Source organism: Amblyomma americanum, chromosome 1, assembly GCF_052857255.1.
Source record: "Amblyomma americanum isolate KBUSLIRL-KWMA chromosome 1, ASM5285725v1, whole genome shotgun sequence".
Classification (NCBI taxonomy): Eukaryota; Metazoa; Arthropoda; class Arachnida; order Ixodida; family Ixodidae; genus Amblyomma; species Amblyomma americanum.
The window spans coordinates 330,253,067-330,274,200 of record NC_135497.1 but is presented as its reverse complement, the minus strand read 5'-3'; the positions used below and the strand labels follow the sequence as shown (position 1 = coordinate 330,274,200).

Genomic DNA, 21,134 nt, shown 5'->3' with positions numbered 1-21,134 from the left:
TAGTTTTAGCATGGTTGTACTCGGTATTTTGAAAAACGGTTCGTTGCGGTGGAGAGAAGGAACTATAGACTACCAACACAAAATTATAAAGAAAAAAACCCCAGAGCTACCCTTTAATCTCTCTATACCGACACACGGCAGGAGCGTGCAAGAAAGATGCGCGACATTTCTCCTACTCCACAAATGTCCAGAACACCTAATTTCTGCCCTCAAAACATGTCGACCGCCATGGTGAAGGAGTTTTTGCAGTGCAGGTTAGCTGGCCTCCAGATTTCTGCAAAGCATTCATAAAAATACTGATGGAGTAGGCTCAACTGGAGCCAGCTGGCTGGGTTCGTTCCACTCTCAAGCACGTCGCAAAAGGCAAGGCAAGGCGTTTAATTAGACTGCTAATCCTGCCCTTAGTGGCGGCAGCAACACGTTTTGCCCGCGAAAGCACAGATACCTGTCCTCGTTAAGCATAATTTGGCAGCAACCATCCGCTGCCACGGAAACAGTCAAAGCATACCAGACTGCTCCTGTATGCTTAAGATCTTTTCTGTTCCACTGCTGCAATTTACTATGCGGCTTATCAAGGATCTCGGCAAGTGCTTTCCTTGCAGCCGCATAGCTGTGTAAGTGACGACCTCAGAATTTTCACAAAATGTTCAGCTTTTCATGAGATAAAGTCAAGAAAAAAATAAAAACATCTTAAATCCTCAAGTGTATGATGGCCTATTCAAATCACCATGTTGGCTTTAAAGGAATGTTAATTAATGTGAGCATAGCATACATCAAATATGCTTTTAGCGGGGCTGTGCTACTGCTGTCACTCCTTTAATTTCAATAGGTGCCTACACGCACAGTCACTTGACTTCTATTCTCTGTCACATCATTGTAAATTTGTTGAAGTGCTGCACGCAGCATCAGTTTCCTGTTATGCATGGTAGGTATAACAACGCAAGAAAAGACGAAGGACAAGGCACCACAAGGACGCGCACTAACTCACAACTGAAGATTTATCGTTTAACGTACAGGAATTAAAAGGAAGTGTCAACAGAATAGAACAAAAAACACAAAACCGGCACATAGCACCAATAGTCAGCAAAACATATCACCAACCATCATGAGTCAAAAGAAACAACGAAGATGCCACGGGGCCGATTCTCTCATTAATACCCAAGTGAACTGTCTAGGAAATCAAACTCTCCATCAGTCAAACTGATCGACGGTTGACTAATGCAAAATCCATTGCACATGTTTATGCGGAAGGCCTCCATTAATTCCCAAACCAATTGAACTCGGTGTCTAAAAAGAATAGTGACCCTAAAAAACAAAGGTGTGTGTTTTTTTCTTTTTGTCATTCATGCTACAAGTGTGGCAGTCTCCCCTGTTAGCTTTTATGTACAACTGGGCAAGCTGTCAGGCCTCTTCTGCATACCGTTAAAGGTGGCAACGTCATAATTCTTCATCAAAAATACATGGCAGAAGCATCAAGTGTGGTCTTAAGTTCCTTGCCACAGGCAGACTTGAACAACATCGCCATTGTTTACTGACCCATAAGTGTCATCAGGCAATGACTGCAAATAGCAGGACAGCATTCCATGTTTCATGTCTACTATCAACAATCATGTTAGCAATGGTTTTGTTTATGTGCTCCACGAGGTAGCTTATTTGTGACTGCTGCTCCCATTTTTAATGCTAACTTTGGAACAGCAGTTCCTCAAAGGTGAAAGAGTATCTCTGTAGTAGCTTTAGTGAAAGTCCAGAAACATTACTGCCTCCACAATTACCCCAAGCCTTCTCACGTTTTTATCAAGGTTCACGGCCATTGTTATCGTCGGCCAAGAAACACTACATTAAAGGCAGTACTCAGGAAATGACATCAAACTCTCATGTGTCCCACACAGAAATGCACAGCGCTAGTGCTGCCGCTTTTTAAGCCCTCTGTACAGCGGTGGCCACCGAGACTCAGATATCGGTTGATTTGATCTACTTTCATGCAGATATGGTTTGAGTACTAATAATGTGATGAGTGTAAGAGGCAGGAGGCCTTCGCCCTCTGGTGTCCCATGGGTAGCTAATTAAAAACTGATGGATTGGCTGCCTCCCCTCAAGTCTCCTTAGTGACACTCCTGTGGAAATAGCAAAAAAAAAAAAGAAGTGAAAGGAAATGGAATATGTTAAATGAGTGATTGTTTTTCTTTTTTCAGAATAAAAAGAATTCCTTTTAAATATACGAAATTCTTGGCCACCTTTCTTAGCAAGGGCAGGGGTGGGACAACCAAAACAGGTTTTGGAGCAGCTCTGGGTCCAGAAAAATGTGCATTCTGGAGCACCAATGGAGCAGAAAACTTAAGATCACCAACACAGTAAATCCTTGTTAAAACAATCCAGTGTCTCTAAATACGGGTGTGGTTAAAAAGTTTTACACTACACAATAAATAAGAGTTTCGTTTATCACCACTTCACTCGAAAGGTTCTTGTGAGAAGATTCAGAAATATATAAACACGGTGTGTGAAAGTTTGGAATAAGTCAAACAACGGTCAGAGTAGTCCGGACTACATAGGTCAAGCTGTGTACTATGCTATGAGCCAGCCAACTTCTGTGCTCACACACTGCAAAGCATGACTCTTGCCGTTTCTTTGCACCACTCAGTACTCCACGCAGTTCCGGCTGGCGTGCATCGCATATATTCCCAGCTGTGAAGATAGGCAAGGACAGAGACTGCTTCCAAGAAAAATGATGGCTAGGCAGACCAAGGAAAGAGGCATGCAGAATAAAGCGATGGCCTCTGAATTGTGACTTAGGTTTACTCTTTACAAGTGAGAAGCTTAGGGCGTGCAAGTATCAAATTTCTGGTTCCAAATACTATTTTGAATAATTTCGAACACATGTAAAAACAAACAGTACAAGCAGCTTTAAAAAAAAATAAACGTTTTTTGCAAACCACAGCTATGAAAAACAGCTGCATTCCACAATAATTTTGTTTCACTCATTACCATTATAATGTCCGTGAATGGCCTACTAGGCATTAAATAAGAAAAAAAAAGGGAGTGGAAGGAATCAGAGTCGTGATAGTAGTAAACTTCAGTCTGCAGAGTAATAACCTGAAAGCAATTCATTGGATAATACTACTTTGCTCAGTGAAAAGTTTTCCGCTGCACATAGATGGCTTTCAATTACTGCTTACATGAGAGCTCACGCAATGCTGAGCTACTCAGAAAACAAAAAGCAGCAACTTGGGGGTTACAGAGCGTGCAGGACCATTCCTTCCATGCTCCCCTTACCGCCTCACTGCACGCTGTTCTCAACAATATGTAAACCGCTGGCCCTCGCATATCAGTCTTGCCGCACAGGTAGCCGCATGATGGGCAAAAATGTTGCAAACCGAAGGCGCGAAAACAATACTATGCCACGAGTTGCAGCACGCAAGTCACGCTGTACGACATGCAACTGTCTGTGCTTGGCTCTAAAGGTTTTGTTTTAGTCATGCAGTTTTTTGTGTCCCCTGCTGCTGAAAACACACAGTTCCCGACTTCTAACATAGAAATTTGTGTAGGATGAAAGCAGCCGCCGCAAACTGACCAGGGCTTCGCCTGTTTCGCGAACTTCCCAGGACATGTTTCCACGTGCCGAGTCTCTCATGGTACTATCAGCAACAAATGAAATGCAAACAAAATAACTGAGGTGGCAACACGGAAACACCAACATATTAGCTCCTGGAGAAGAAATACAAGCGTTAACACTTCTGGAGGAGAGTCTTTGCACCTTCAAAGTTAAATTAACTTGAGCTAGTATTGAGTTTCCTCTGACTGAAAGCTTCTCATTGTTCTGTTCGTGTCTCAATTGTCTTGTTCCCATTTCATTTCTTGCTGATAGTACAATAATCAAAAATGATTGCAGCACTAGCACTCATTCGCTTCCTTCGCCAACACGTTCATCACCATTTGTTGACTGCGTAGAGGCCCGACACTGTGACATGCCTAATGGTGCTGCACCTCATTTTCTGACCCGCTAGCGCCCTGCGGCCGCGCGTGCTGGCTGCCGATACCACGATGAGACTGATCCGAGATGCTGCAACTAGTGAATGCTGTCTAGAATCTGGGATGGCTAGCTGCGAGTTAAGATAAACAAAAAATCACTTAATTACAGAATATTAAGGGTCAAATGTTTCAAATAATTAAAATGTGGTGCAAATCGAATTGACCAGCAAGCACTATACATAAAGTATTCAGAATTTCAAATATTCACTTGCTCCTGTGAAAAACAAATGCTGTAATACACTGAGCAAAGAAAGGTGTAGGGCTCGCGTGGCGTTTGGTGCAATTTCGGCCAATTTAATGCTTTTGGCGCAGCTGTCCCACCCCTGCAAGGAAACAATTAGCATTAGGCCAACATGGCAGCTACGCTCACAAAATAACGAAATACCATAAGCACACCCCACCCATGGTAGCAGTGATGATGCAGCTCAAACTCCTGTGTGTTGCCCTCACAGCTGGCTGCGGCGAAGTGCAGGTACACATTTGTGAAAGGGTGTTGTCACAAACTTGTCAGTCCCCAATGCATTACCTATTGCGGGTGGGACTTCAGGCACTCTCTGAGTGCCCTGTTTTGGAATCAGGTGGGAAAAGGCAGACAATCGATCAGTGAATATCTCAAGAGCTATTTCGCTTAGGGAGGTTGTATGAAGTGCACTGGGCGCTAATCAATAAATTTCAAGACTGTGATTGCAGCACAGAGGATAAGATCATTAATAAAAATAATTAATAATCATTCGTCACTAAATAAAAAGTGCCTAATCATTCAAATAACCAAGGCCACTCTCCCCTTATCTTGCATCCACAGGGCATAGCAGACACCCCAGCTAAGCAACATCCACCAGACCGCCACCGCCATTTTTTAACAGGGTTGTGAAGAGCTAGATAAGTATAAGTAAAAATATAAAAAATGTAAAATGCCCTAACTTACGCCCAGTCAAAGCAGCATTCACTACACCATCACTATCATTTTTTTAACAGTATATTGCAAAGAGCTAAAAAAGTCCTACTGTAATCTTAACACCTGGGTAAAGCAATGGACGATGCAAAGTAGTTAGGAAAGAAAGAAGGAATACAGCGGGGATTGAAGACAAGTGCAGTGGAAAAATGAGAGAAAAGAAGCTAGATTGTCAGACTACACTTACCGTATTTGCTCGAATCTAAGCCGGCCGCCATTGCAAGCCGAGCCCCCAAAAATCGTGAACAAAAAAAAAAAATCGAATGCAAGCCGACAGAAAAAAGAAAAAGACTACCTTGAACAAGAAAGACATTTATTCAAATGAAAGCTGGATGTGCTCTGCATGAGATCAACTATCACTCATCTTCTTCCTCGCTGGAGATTTCTTTGTCACTGTCTTCATCCCACAGCGCGCTGTCATCAGTACCACCCACCGCGGTATAAAATGCAGCACTTATAGAATGACCGGACCCCCGATCATCTCTGCCAGAATATCTTCCCACGATGCTGCAACCCAGTTGGCCACTTGACTGAGCGATGAGCGTTTAATGCGATCTGTCGGAGTGAGCTCGTGATCTTGTTCGGTCAACCTGTCAGTGTAATACTTGCACACTAGATTTCACTCCCTCCTTTATCCCTTCCCTTACGGCGCGGTTCAGGTGTCCAACGATACATGAGACAGATACTGCGCCATTTCCTTTCCCCCCCAAAAAAACAATTATTATTATTATTATATTTACAATTGCGGACCTGACAATCCTGATCTTGCACAAATTCATCTTTGCATTTAACACTCCGAAACATTTGCTTGAAAATTTTCCCCGCAGAATTATCGCACCCCCAAACTTCGCATAGATTTTAAGAAAAAAAAGTGCGAGGATTACGCGAGTAAATACGGTATTTCATGCTTAACAGGCGCGCTTTTAAAAATAATTATGTTTTCAAAAAAAAAATGTCGCTTAAACATTTTAAAAGTTTTTTAATGGCACTTCGGAAAACAGAAACCTTTTATTGGCAGCGTGTGCTGTTGCATTTTCGCTACTATGGCTTTTGCGCACTACGTTTGCGCCAAAGTCAGAATGGGACATTTCAGTTACGCTACTCTGTGTTCCCGAAAAAAAATCCGACTGTCCCACACCAAGTAGCTCACCGGCCTACGATGCTTTGAGCGTCCATGGTGGCTGAGGTGCAGTGCTGCCAGCTTTCCCTCTAGTTAATAATAAGAAACTCTACGTCAGCAGTACCCCCGATGGCGATTGCGCAGCCACATTCTCGAATCTAAGCTGGCATCTCAGTTTCGTAACCGGAATTTCAATAAAAACCATAGGCTTAGATTCGAATAAATACGGTATGCCTGTTGTCACAATGTGCATGTCATAACCTGCACCAAGCATGCCCCTATAGTTTCAAATATGGTAGCAGTGTTGAGCTAAAAATGATGAGACGCCAGGCTACCTGGTAAATGTAGATGAACATGTCTCAGCAGTGCTGGCTTGGCACGATTGGTAAGCTCAGGGGCTCGGAGAAACATCAAGGCTACCCAAGTTTGATGTGCGCAGTTAATTTAAAAAGAATGAAAATTTACATGCACCTGCAATTAATCCATAAAGCAAGCCTGGCATGCTCAAGGTAGTCTTTGTCAAAAGTAAAAAAAAGAACCAAGAGGTTTGCTACTAAGCTGTGTAGTGCGGCTCTTGAATCATCTGCAGAAAGAACAAGAATTCCTTTCACCTTCAAGAGATTTGGAATGCTGGCAATGCATCACGAACCACACAGCATATCCCGAAATCAAAACCCTCAGGCTCTATACTTAACACAAAGGCTGGAAACCACCCTTCTTTATGTTCATCCTAGGGACAAGGCACACAAAAAGCCTGATTGCTTTATGTGCCAAAGCAACACTGTGGGCTATGGGGCAGAGTGTAGTGGAGGGCTCTGCATTAAATGCGACTACCTGGGGCTCAACGGGCAACTCAATTTCAGTACACAAGCATTTTTCCACTTCTGCACCAAAATGTAGCCAGCATGGCCAGGATTCACCCTACAACCTTTGGCTCAGCATCATATCCTCAGACTGAGCTTCCATAGTGTGACATGAAGAAGAGAGGACATGCCAATTATACTACACTAGAATCATGGTATAGTAAACTCGGATATAGTAAAGTGAAACTGCAGTCCCACTTCGCCTTCCACAGACGACTGTACATTTTTATTCGGTTATACTAATGATTTTTCTCAAAGAAACGGCTATAGTAAGCAGCCTCTGGCCGTGGCGATGTATTTCTCGCGGAATGATGGCATCGGTGCTCGCGTGAGGCGCACACGGAAAATAGAAATAAAGCTGGCAATAAACATAGAAAGAAGACAGCACGGGTCACTGAGAAAGGAAAGTTAGTATAAGTGCAGTGAGGTGTAGGGAAGGGAAGAAAAGGGCGAAACACAGGGAAGCAGCGGCAAGGAGCGGAGGCACGGTGGCCCTGTGTGGGCGATTTTGCCGCATTTGACTGTGTCACACGTATTTCTAAACTATTGCCTCTGTTACTGTTGTCAACACTGCTGTTGCAGCAAGTGTGAATGAGGTCCGTGGAATTAAACTATCCCCTCGAGCACGTCCAAAAACTTTTCTCGCCGTCTTACACTGACCTTATGAGCCACATGACAGTGCTTCACAAAATCCCGATAAATCTAGAAGGACCAAAATTTTGCACCACTTGAGCCTTCTAAAAGCAATTTTTTCTTTGCATGTGTGTTCACCGTGCTTGTTTGGGACAACGTTGGCAACACCGCCAAAGTAGATGTGCAAAACGTGCGTACACCATGTATAGTACTCATAATAGGCAATAAAAGGGCAAATGGAATGGCATTTTGGAGCAGCCTTGGCAAAATTTCATCAAAAACCACCAATCTGTACCAGCATGTAGAAAGTTTAATGGAATGGCACAGGTTGGTGGAATTGGAGCAGCATTCCCATTACCGTTAATTTTGACTATAGATGGAGTTCTTTAAAGTGCACTAACATCACACAGAACACAGACATTTTGCCTCAGTTGAAATGCGGCCACTGCAGCCAGGATTTGGTCCCTTGACTGAGCTCAGCTGCTGAGTGCCAAAGCACTGAGCCACTGCAGCCCGTATATCTCATTTGCTGGACAAACAGATCTTTTTCACTTCACATGTAAATCAGGCATGTTCAGCCCACTTGATTGTAGCCCAGGATATCTCAGTAATGATGAAAATTTGGTATTGCATCATGTACAGGAGACAAAAAGAAAAATAGTTTTTGTCTTCTCTCTTAACGCCATCACAATCACCATTACCATGCATAAACTTGCAGGGTTACTGCAGAAAAATAAATCATCCATTTACAGAAGCAACAAACTCATTGCAATGTACTGTTGGGGGCAAAAGAGGTACATCATGCCAGCTTCGACTAGGCTGCTTCGCCGAGTCAGGTTTTCAGCGTTTTTGATAAACAGGGGCGTGACGGATCAAAACAAGGAAACTGACATGCCTGTAGACAAAAACGGTACCCCTTTCGACTGCCTCAACACTAAACACGGGCGTGACGTGGAGGTATTATGCAGTTCAGCTGAAACTCACATGGTATACACCACTGTTGATCTTAGCAGTACTCTACTGCAACACTGGAGTTCTTAAGTTTTCTAGCATATTGTTTTCCCAATTCACTGGAAATTTAAAGAACGGCTACAAATTTTTTTACATTTTTTTGGACTGCCTGAGCCTGTTTCAGCAAAGAAAAATATTAATTGCACTTGATTTGCTGCTGAAGCAGAAAACATGTTATACTTGAGCACTAAAAAGATACCCTCACGGCAAGTGCACACATGGTTTTACTAGGGCAGATTTAGTTCACTGGCTCCCGTAATTACACCAATTATATTGCCACGTTTTAATCTGCTGTGCACAACCAATGGTGCAATATGATTAACTATTAAATAGCGACTGAAGCATTAGTTGCTTAACCAGAGGGTTGAATGACAAATTATTCATCCCTACTTCCTATTACAACTTTAGAGGTGAAAATCTGAAAGGAAAGGGCTATTTGTACCGCATTTCACTCAATGGTAGTCCGCTGCAGAACCTGGACCAATAGACTGCTGACTGCCACACTTACCAAGAGATAAGAGATTCAGGACAGTCCTTCAAAGGTGACAGCAGCGTCTGCTGCCGCGTAGAAGGGACCCTCATGGTAGACAGTCCGGATGCGCTGCCAATCGTCAGCAGCGAACCCTCGGGGTGGTGCCTGAGCCAGGCAAGCCACAATGGCAAACTTGGCCTCTTTGCCCTGCTTGTCCGCCTCTGTGGATCGATCTAGCAGGTACTCAAGAAAGCCTGGCTGCACAGAGAGCATTGCCTGACCCCATGCCGTACGTGCAACCTCTGCCACCACAGCCAGAGCAGCACATCGCAGCTCGGGAAAAGGCTGCCGACACAGGCTGAGCAGCATTTTCATGGGCTCCTGCCCTAGAAGGCCAAACCAGTGCTCTGTCAAGCGTTCCAGGTCCTCACAGCTCCTGTCCTGCAAACGAACATCAATGGGCCCACAAATATGTTTAAAATAAGACACGACAGAACCACTGTTATGCGACGTTGCAAAGGGTTGCATGAAAGCCAGAGCAGTCTGAAAAAAAATGCACTGCTTCATGCGTAATTGAGATACACAGAGCCTTCAAGTAACCATTGATCTGGTTGCTAATGGCCTTAAAGAAATATAAATCACTTCCCTCAAGATGAGCACAAAGGGACAGCACAATAGCATTAATCATATAAAAAATTACAGCTGATGTGGGGCAACAAATTCTGCCCCACAAGATGTTTTATTTCAGAGCGGAAGATGCAAGCTGGTAGGACGGAAATATCACAGTGTGCTTTATACACCCACCTCACAAAATCCTATGTACGACTGTAAGCACCCAGTCAATGTACAGATCAATAGGGGCAGGAAACAAGTGAGCCCAGAACAGCTCTGAGGTTACTAGTGCCTGCGTGTCTCAGCTTGAGACTGTAAAAATGTTTTCTAACCAAAGACTTCACCCTTACAAGACGAGAGGCGACAGAAGTAAACAAGATGTAAACTGCTTTGACCACAAAAACTAAAGGCTCAAGGAGCACCCATGCATAAAGAAAGTTTGCCCATACTCAACAAGATGTAAAGTGCAGAGAGAAGCCATGCTTGCACTGAGGTTGTACTGTGGTGGAAACTTTTGCAAGCAAAATTAACACTTGTGTCACAGAGTTTCTAATACATGTCAGCCAGATGCGGAAAAGTTTTCACCAGCCTTCAGGTGTCTCCATCGAAATGCGGTTGCTTCAGCCAGGGTTCAATCCCATGACACTGTTTTATTGCAGCAGCAGAATGCCTCACCTACACTGCAAATGCAATAGGTATGTCCCTTGTGCCCTAGGCCCACTTAGACAACATCCTCATTGGCCGGCACATGAACGCGAGAGCTCTCAGCAACAGTACACCACTATGACAGGGACAGCAACACTGTTTACACTAGAGCAGTTACCATATACAGCTATCACTGTGAGAGCAATAAGTTCTGTTGTTGCCTTGACTGACGTGAAAGCCTCTCAGCCTTCTAATACAGCCACCTGCTGTCCTGGCACAATAACAAAGTGTCACCATTACGAAATACTGACACGCAAATGATATAACTATATTTAAAATAAGCTACCAGATGAAGCTTATTTTTCCTTATGAAGATCTTAAACGTTCAGTAGAACCCTGCTATAGTAAACTCAGATATAGCGAAGGGAAACTGTGGTCCCATTTTGCCTTCCATAATAGACACATTTTTAATAAACAGTTATAGTAAAGAGCACCTGGCCGTGGCAGCGCACTTCCCACAGAAAGAAGACATCGCGGCACACGCAGTCTAGGATCGTGAGGCCAACAATCGGAAGCAAATGCATACCGAAGATGTTAAAATGGCATGTTTTGAGGTGGCTTAAAGGAGTACAGTCACCTAATTTTTGGGTGCATGCTTTCTTCTTTGTAATGATGCGCAAGGCTTTAGTACACATGGGTTATTATGCGTCATTCAACTATGACCGCTAAACAATTTCTAAACTAATTTCTTTCTCACGCTGTTTTGGTTTCAACAGCCGAATGATGACTGTGACATCAAAGTCACGTATAGGTCCCGCGAGGCATAAAAAAATTCGATATAATCACTGCTTTGTTGTTTTAATTCCCTACAACAGTAAAGCTAGCCTGCCTCAAGAGCTGGAATGACAATGAATGAAGAAGCAGCAATTATACTGCAGTTTTTTTATGCCCCTTGTGACCTATACGGAACGTTGACCTCAGAGGTGTTGAAACCAAAATCGAAACACCAGGAGAGAAAAATTCGATTATAAAAAATTCAGCGTCCATAGTAATGTCTTATGTATCATTGCAAACAAGAAAACATGTCACCAAAATTATGTGTTTACACTCCTTTAACTACAGAGCTGGTGAGTTGCGAGGAGAAGCCAACTTTCCGAAGGCATTGTGACCATGTGCAAAAACACGTGGCATGCATGCGGAAAAAAAAAAAAAGTAAAGCTGGCTACAAACGTAGGAAAAGGCAGCACAGCCCACTGATAAAGGAAAGGCGGTAAAAGTGCAGTGAGAAGTAGAAAAGGGAAGAAAAGGGTGAACGTTCACAGTACTAGGCAGCGCGAAGCATGAGGCAACAGTGGCAAGAAGTGGCTGGGTTTGCCGTGCTTGACTGTCGTGCACGTTTCTTAACTACTGCCTCTTAAATGAGACTGATGCCGTGGAAGACAACACCATGCTCATGCAAAGTTTTGCATGAGCACCTGCACTGTATTCGTGCAAATGCGGTACTTCCAGACAACGTAAACTAAATCAATAACACCCTAACAAACTTCAATAGAACTGAAAAAAAAAAAAACTACCACATAAATGAACGACAAAGAACAGGATGAAAGCTAACTGAGTGCTTATTTTAAAAATATATATACCCTGAGTTCAGTAATTAGCCAATTAATTATAAGGCAGCATCCTCGGAGCCGTGCAATAACCAACAACAGATATAGTGAAGATTTTTGCTGGTCCGAGCGATTTCACCATTAAGGGGTTCTAGTGCACTTACATGCTTTTAGGTCAGCTGTCTGAAGGCATGCAGATGAGCACATAATTAGCTTTTTAGCATGCAACATTTCACAGCAATAGCTGCACTGGCTAGGTCCGGTGGTATTTATGGTTTAATAGCACAATGTCTGTCATAACAGAAAACTCAGGGACACCGTCACTCCGTGATCATGTAATCACCATCTCACCTAAAAAAAAACAGCACTGCCACATTCACCTGCTCGCCAAAGAAAATCACTATTTGTCACCATGTGATTTATGGAAATCTAAGTCATGCGGTTCAAGAAATGCACCACCTCAAGAGGAAAGGGCGAAGCCCATCTGCCAGTTCTTTCATTCACTGTCATCATCCTCTTTTCCATGGAGGCTTACCTGTATGTGCAGAACATTAGACAGGGCACCAAGGTACCGCACCTTAAAATCAACCTTTCCACTTTCAATTCTCTGCCTCAGAGTCTTGAGGTAGCGACTCATCTGGTCCTCTGAAATGAGAATGCACAATCAGCAGTACCTGCTTTGCACAAAAGCTAGCATGGTGTCACACTTTGCAATCTACTACAGAATGTAACTGAAGAGAACTTATGCATAATGGTACAACCACATATTTTCAGTGGCCCATGGTTTGATATTTCATTCCAACTAACCTGACCCACACTAAGGACTTAGTATCGCCAACCTTCTATGTGCACTAACGATTTATGTGCTACCACTTCACTATATTACTAAATACTGTGATACTGGTAGCAGACATTATTGGAAAGAGTGGTTCTTTGGGTGACCTGGTGTAGATTCGTTATTATAAAGAAAAAAGACAGGAAAAGCCAACACAGAAACATACAAATACCGTATAAACGCGTGCAAGGGCCGCACCCGTGTATGGGTCGCACCCCGTTTTCCCCAAGGAAATATTACCAAAAAATATTATCTGTGTAAGGGCTGCACCCAAACTTTCCATGACCCATGCGGGAATAGCCTTAGAAATAGCCTTAGCGGGAATAGCCTTAGAATAGCCTTGTTTGCAGTCTCTGTACTGGCCAAACAAAACCAATAAATGAAAAAAAAAATGCATGCGGCGCCGTGGCCTCCGCGATCAGCTCCGGCTGAAAGCAACGGTGCACTTGATCGCGGAGGCAACGCATGCGCACAGGAGCTTCCAGGTGCCGCCCACGGATGGCGCCTAAGGCGGCGGCTTATCATCATCATCAACATTTTCCTCTGCTGCAAGCTCCCGCTACCCATATCGGCATCAGTATCACTAGCTCCAATGTGGCTGTCAAAAGCACAGGAGTTGTGGTAGCATGGTAGTTTGCCGTAGCTGTGGCTTTCATGTGCTGTAGCCGAGCGTTGCAGTTTTAGCCCGATAAGGCAAGCACCTTAATGGATACAAGGCTGGGAGTTTGCTGTCGAACACAGCAAGCATGCGGCGGGCAGGAAATTCGACGTGGCTGAGAAGTGCGTCCGACGATGGTACAACCAAAAGGATGCATCGAGGAACACAAGCTGTAAAAACCGCGCTTTCCAAGGCAAGCCGTGCAAGTTTCCTGAACTGGAAGAAGAGCTGCTCTGCTAAGTGATGGAAGCGCGGAACAACGGCTACGCGTCGACAGTGGAAATGCTGCACTTCTTGTGGGATGAGAGTGTGCACCTGAGCACAGCACCAGCTCGGAGTCGGAATACTCCACAAATGACGATTCAACATAGAATAAATGCCGCTCATTCCCTGATTGGTGAGTTCTTAAAAATTTTTTTGCCACATCGCGTGTATGGGACACACCCCGAAAATTGGCCCTGAAATCTGGAAAAAAAATGCGGCCCTTACATGCGTTTATACGGTAACTTCCTGTTCTTCCTTCATTGTCTTTTGAATTATATAATATTGAACACATAAATGAGATATCCTCAAGGAAAAGTAACACCTAGAAGAAGTCTGAAGTCCAAAAATATGCTTTAGTGTAGTTTTTGAACAAACAGTGAGTGCAGATCACAGTGAGCCAACAAACCAAAGGAATTTAAAATTAATAAGTGGCTTTGCAATGAAGTACACCAGGATTAAAGTTTCAGTGAACACTTTAAAAATCTCTTAAAAATAGGCAGTTCGAAATAGAAACTTTTTCAGAAATCAACTGTAAGCCACGGCAGATGTCAGTAACTATAAAAAACATCATAATTAAGTAAGTAATTAACTAAAATCCAGTCACTGACTTTCAAATTAGCACAGTCTGATGGCTAGTGCCAATGGAGAGCTCAAAGCCAGGGACAAGATGATGCCATATCAGTTTTTAAACTAATAAAAAGCTATTCTCTAAAGTTTTGCAGCGGGAGGTAATTCAGTGCTTTTTTCAAGACAAAATCAAAACTGAGCGCATGAGGCACGCAAGAAGCCCGGTGCGAACACAACATCCACTGATAACTTATAGCAACGACAGCACCAAATACATGGTGTTTCATATTTATCTGTCTGGGCTGTAAAAAAATTATCCTGCGCAAACCGTCGGTCTATTTCTGCTCAAGCACAAACCACAAGGTAGGTTATGATAGTCTGCATTTTTCGATAAATAATGTAGCATCAAAACTTGCCTGGGCTGCCCGTAACCGGTGAAAAACTGGAGTCGTCTACGCGCAGAATTTTCATCGAGGCGAGCGGGATAGCCGATTTGAGAGGCTGCACCATCTGGCGAACAGCGAGGCAACCAATATTCCTGCTCGGAGCTGGGGTAGGTCTCGCCGTACTCCAGATGGCGCAGCCTGTTGAATCTGCTGCTCCGCTCGCCTAGACGAAAGTTCTCCGCAGAGACGACTGCAGTTTTTCACTGAATCCGGACAATTCAATCAAAATCCGATGTTTACATTATTTATTGAAAAATGCAGACTATCCTAAGCTACCCTATGGTTTGTTCTTGAGCCCAAACAGGAAAGCAGTTTGCGCAAGAGAATATTTTAAAACCCAGACAGATAAATATGGAACACCTTGTATGAACTGTCCTTTCCATTGTACCATAGCATGCACTTTCTTTCGGTCCCTCCCTCCCAAAAATAACGACCCCACAAATGGCGATGACTATCCTTTTCCCTGCACCAAGCGGCAAAGCAAAAAGATGTGCATGACATGGTACAACACACGCAGTTTGAATTAGATGCTGTGGGTATTGCAACACGTCATCAGTGGACGCTGCATTTGCACCAGACTTTTTATAAGCCTCATGCGCTTAGTTTCGGTTTTGTCCAGCAAAAAGTACCAGATTTCCTCACGCTCCACAGCTTTAAAGAACGGCCTTCTCTTTGCTTCAAAAACTGATATAGCATCGTCTTGTTCATGGCTTCCAACTTCCCATCGGCACTATCCATCAGACTGTGCTAACTCAGAAGTTAATGACTGATTTTTAATTAATTAGCTACATAATTACAATTACTTTAATAGTAACTGACGTCCGCCGCGGCCGACAGTTCCTGAAAAGATTGCCTGTTTCAAAGTGCCTATTTTTAGAAATTTTTGAAAGTGTTTGCTGAAACACCCAGTATACTTCAAAGCACGCATGCCACAATGCAACTTAAACCCAACAAAGGATTTAGGATCGAAACCACCTGAAGCACGCCTGCTGAAACTTTCTAATTTAAATGCCACTTAAATCCTGTAGTAAGATGAGGAAAAACTCACAAAAGCTGAACCTAACTCCAAGAAAAGCAGAACTTGCATGAAATGTGTCAAAGAGCAAGGAAACCAAATTGCAGCACTCTTGACCAGGTGGTGCAGGGCCAGTACTAATGACGTCTATTGTCACATCAATGGCTAAACTAATAACTTCGATTAACATTTAATTTGCAGCTCTGTGAATTCATGTTCTAATGAAGGGGTTGTAGTAACCAGTAACCAGTGTTGACTAGGTAGCAGTTGCTTTTTTCAGCTGTCCTTCTTACATCTTCAAAGCATGACCAGCATGCACATAAATCATGCATGCAATCTGCAGCCCCATTTTGAGCAGACCAAGACCTGCGAAATGATGGTGAAATTAAGTGAAACGATAGTGAGGGCCTAAGAGAATTTGTAGCACTACATACCATGAGACTGGAGGACTCGTTTGCCTTGAATTGTAGAGCTAATAATGCCAACTGTTTCAGCAGCGACCACCTGGTATGTTGGCTCATCGCTCTGCACACTTTCAAAGATAAAGCCTAACACCTGGGGGTAGTCGAGCAGCAGCCGCTGGGGGCTTGTCACACCCATGCTGCCAAAAAACTTGAGTACTCCTGAAAGAATGTCAATAGCATTTTCACACTTTCGGATGAGGCAAAACACAGACTAATCACCAACTACCGATGCACAAAACCAAAAATAAGAGTGCTCTTTCCTTTTTGTAGAAATTTTCTAACTCCACTTGGACGGTAGCCAAGTGACAAACCTAATTCATAATGGGCTACAACATTACTGGAATCAATGTGACAAACAGTTCTAGCTTGTAAAAATTTATCATACATGAGTGAAATGTGAAGTCATTTCTTAAACGTGTATAGGCACAAAATTCAACGTTGTGTGATTTCTGCTTTGTAATGATGTGCAAAACATTAGTATACATGGATCATCAAGTGATATTCACCTACAACAGATAAATAATTTATAATTAAATTCCTTCCCTCACCTATTTCGGTTTAGCGTTTTAACAGTCGAGCGATGACTATTACATCAAAGGTCAGCATAGGCCATGTGTGGCATAAAACGACTTCGATATAATAGCAGCTTCATCGTTTTAATTCATTACAATGCTCCAACCAGCCTGCTTCAAGAGCTGGCATCACAACAAATGAAGCAGCAGCAATTAAACTAGTTTTTCTCATGCTTCATGTGACCTATACTAACCTTTGACATCATCACCAATGTTTGGGTGTTGAAACAGAAACAAGTGAGAGCAGAAATTAAATTGATGATGATGATGGATTTTTAAGGTGCAAGGGCATCTGTGGCCAAAGAGCGCCACGCACAAGGTGTTTTCGTCTACTCAAGATGGGGTCAAAAACCCATTTTCAAAGCATTTCACCCCAGACAAGCCGATCACCAGGCCAGGGGAAAGCTTGTACCCATTGTATCACTGGTGGGTAGCTGGCGGCACTGGGGATCGAACCCCGCACCTCCCGCATGCGAGGTGGATGTTCAACCACTTGGCCACCAGAAATAAAATCATAAATTATGTAGTGGTCGTAGACGACTACCGCTTCGTGATCCATGAATGGTAATGTCTTACACATCATTACAAAAACAAAAGCATGGAACCAAAATTTGTTTCTGTTATATAAAAATAGTATTCACAATGAACATTTATTTGCCTCTGGCTATACACCAGCCAAGTATATGCATGCAACCTGACTAACCTCAATTATTAAAAAAAATAAGTCAGAACTGCTAACAATAATACATACATGGCCTTCACCACAGTCAGCACCATCTTATGGCAACCACTGGCATCATAAGCAAGGTCATGCATACACACTGTGCTAGATGAGTTCGACTACTCAATGGCAGGCTCTTCCATCTTGTCTGAAGTGCTGCTCAAAACACAATTCAACAGTTCATAAGCATGGCTCAACTGGTGAGCCCTGCGCAAAAATATGGCGCATGAAAATGTCACAGAATGTGCTTTAGCCATTTATCACAAAGTTACCTAATAGCCCTCTTCAACAAGCAGTGTTTATTTTTTTTCTGCTACAGCTAACCGCAGCTAACAGCAACTCAAGTCAATAACACTGTCAGCACCCAATCGCCGTTCGTACACCGAGTACCAATGTAAGGTCCACAGCCATGTGTTGCCCGTGATATTCCAGATAGGACTGACATACCATATTTACTCGAATCTGAGCCAGCTGCGATTGCAAGCCAACCCCCCAAAAATCGCGAACCTGAAAAATAAACCTCACATACAATCCGACAGAAAAAAGAAAAAGACTGCCCTGAACAAGAAAGACATTTATTCAAATGAAAGCTGGATGTGCTCTGCATGAAATCAACTGATCACTCATCTTCTTCCTCGCTGGAGATTTCTTTGTCACTGTCTTCATCCCAGAGCGCGCTGTCATCAGTACCACACACCGCGTTTGAAATGCAGCACTTGTGGAATGACCGGACCCCCGATCATCTCTGCCAGAATAACTTCCCATGATGCTGCAAACCAGTTGGCCACTTGACTGAACGATGAGCGTTTAAGGGGGGGGACACTGATCTTTGGGACCAAAAAATGACCCAAAAATCAATTTTTTAAAAATGACATTTTTGGGGCCTATAGCTATTATTCTTTAACTCTACCAGTTTTCTCCTCCAGGAAATTTGTACTTTGACCATAATATTAAATTTAGACCACTGTGTGGGCTCAATTTGTGTAGGAGCAGGCGATTTAACACCATGAAAATTTTGGACACCTGGCTGTCTTAGTACGTCAATATCTCAACCTCTAGGACAGACAGACATGTCATACTGTTTGCTAAGGGAAGCTGAAGGCACAGTGTATGCAATAATCGAAGCACAATGGTTCAATCATGCTTCAAGAATTTCTAATTTTTTAAATTTATCGATGCATGATATTCACACTTTGAATGCTGCTATTCTAAGTGCTGTAAAGTTACTAATGAGGGCAAAACGGAAAAAGTGCTATGATTATTGCACTCTTTACTCGCCATACTATGTAGCCATGGGTTAAAAATTGTTTTTTATTGCGGCAATATTTCTGTACTGAGGTACTAATAAATGACTAATTGAAATTAATTATCTTAGGAACTAATGAATTAATTAGAAAAGCAATTCTATATTTGAAATCAGTATAAAAAACTGAGCAAGGTGACACAGTTTCATTAGGATTGGACTAAAAATAAAGAAAATAGGTCTAAGACCAGTGTCCCCACTTAATGCGACCTGTTGGAGTGAGCTCGTGATCTTGTTCGGTCAACATGTCAGTGTAATACTTGCACACTAGATTTAAAGCGCCTGTTGATGGCGACATCGAGTGGCTGCAGCTGACTGGTCATGCTGCCAGGTAAGGTGGCCACATCTGTCCCACCTCGTGAGAGCGCAGCCTTCACACCGTTCGGCAGGTGTCCGCTGTGAGAGTCTAAAACCAGGAGGGAATCCCGACACAGTGCACCTGGTCGGCGCTGCCAGACCAGCCTAATCCATTCTTCAACCATTTTCGCGGTCATCCGCCCATTTTCGTACGCATGAACGATGACGTTTCTCGGAAACTTTTCCTTCGCAGGAAGAGTCTTCCACTTGAAGATGATGTACAGCGGCAGTGCAGCAGAGCATCACAGTCGAACGTTGCTTCTCGTAGCCCGCAGTACGTAGTTTCACTTCTTTAGACCCCTTCTTGGCCACTGTGTACGCCATAGGCATATCAAAATAGACTGAGGTCTGATCGGCATTCCCAATTTGCCCAAGTTCATGTCCCTTTTCAATCCTCTTCTTTATCACATACCTTTGAAAAGATACCAATTTCTCTTCAAAATCTCCAGGCAGCTTCTGGCACACTGAAGTTCGTCACCGCATGCTAAAGCGAAACCGCTTCATAAATTTTTGAAGCCAGCCTCTGCTTGCCTTGAACGCGGTGCGGGGGATGCCTCGTGCTTTCGCGACCTCCCTGGCCTTCGCCTGAAAAATTTCTGTTGTAACAGGAAATGCTCCGGCCCTCTGCGTCCTAAAAACTGAGCAACTTCCTCTTCCACAGCATGGTGACAGCCTCTTCAAGGTCCGGAAAACGCCATTTGTGTTGCAGCGCAGTTGAACAACTGGTCCCATTGTTTTCGCCAGCGGCAGATATTTGCTTTGTCCACGCCATACTCTTGCTGTGCTTGAAGATTGGTCGAGCTTTCCACATCAAGCACAACTTTTCGCCTGAAAGCAGCGGTGTAATGACACCGCTTATTTGTTGGCGCCATCGCGTCGTGAGACGAGATCACAGAGTCACGCTAGCAACGTTAGCCACAGGCCTAACGAGCCGATCCACTGATCTGACAAAGCATGCAGGAACGAAGCGCTAGAGGCGCTGCATGCACAGTACCAGCCCTCTGTGTTCTAACCTACTGAGCAACTTCCCACCAGGGGAAGCTCTTTGTTGTTTGAGGCCAGGACACGAGTTTTGCGGACTAAGACATACAGAGTCAGGTACCACAAGATAGACATGTTCTGCGGTGCTTGTGGAAAGGAGGAGGAAACAGCTGAACACTTGATACTTTTCTGTAAAGGGTTTCACCCCGAAGTGGAAAGCAGCGGGGCTGATTTATTCAAAGCGTTGGGGCTTAAGGTCAGTGAAGGAAAAGTAGATTTCAAGCAAGTAGAAATAACCAAGCGAAGGTTATCTGATTGGTGGCTAAAATCGAGACGAGAGTAAAATTTCACAAGTCACGGCTAGGTGGCTTGAACCACCGCCCGATTTAAAGGGTTCAACCTTATCCATCCATCTTCCAACCATACATCGTCGATGGCGACTGCGCAGCCACATCCTCGAATCTCAGCCGACAGCCCAGTTTCGTAATCGGAATTTCAATAAAAACCATCAGCTTAGATAAAATAAATACGGTACACTCCTGAGCAGACAAGCTTGCCTATCACAGAAAGTGCACTTCGTTGATGACTGCAGTCGTTACCAAGGGATGGTGCTTATTGTGCCGAAGGCCATACACTTGCATGTTGATACGAACAGCTGCGAAGCCTATACACCGAAAGTTGACAAAATGACAAGTGCACGTAATGAAATTATATCTAGAGTACAGAATCTGCGCTGTAACTTGACCACTGTAAGACTGATAAAGCAGAAACTCAGTCCTGTGTGTCACACCCTCATTTATGGTTGACTGACATTTTACACAACTGCAGCGAAAAAAGCGATTCCTCGCCCTTTATCCTTTGCCACTCAAATGTCCTGGTCACTTTTGTCCCCAATAGTACATCCCAACCAATGCAGAAATTGGATAGCTTACAATTTCACAACACCATGAACCGTGCACATCTGCAGTCTAAATTAATCAAGTGAACCACAAAATAAGTGCTGCGGTTGA

The 21,134-nt window shown here is 43.5% G+C and overlaps 1 protein-coding gene across 2 annotated transcripts in view; it reads right to left on the bottom strand.

The window, feature by feature from the left end:
* Positions 1 to 21,134, bottom strand: part of LOC144115496 (26S proteasome non-ATPase regulatory subunit 5) — a 43,691-nt gene that overhangs the window by 1,635 nt on the left and 20,922 nt on the right. Inside the window, exons 5-8 of one of the 2 annotated variants that reach the window (XR_013311412.1) lie at positions 16,161 to 16,349; positions 12,477 to 12,586; positions 9,114 to 9,518; positions 4,428 to 4,589 (exon numbers count right to left, since the gene is read on the bottom strand). Coding sequence is in view for 1 of the 2 variants with exons in the window: in XM_077649908.1 (XP_077506034.1) it covers positions 9,129 to 9,518; positions 12,477 to 12,586; positions 16,161 to 16,349 (689 nt within the window). In the remaining variant the exon portion in view is untranslated. The remainder of the gene's footprint in view (positions 1 to 4,427; positions 4,590 to 9,113; positions 9,519 to 12,476; positions 12,587 to 16,160; positions 16,350 to 21,134) is intronic. The other variant, XM_077649908.1, reaches the window with a different exon arrangement.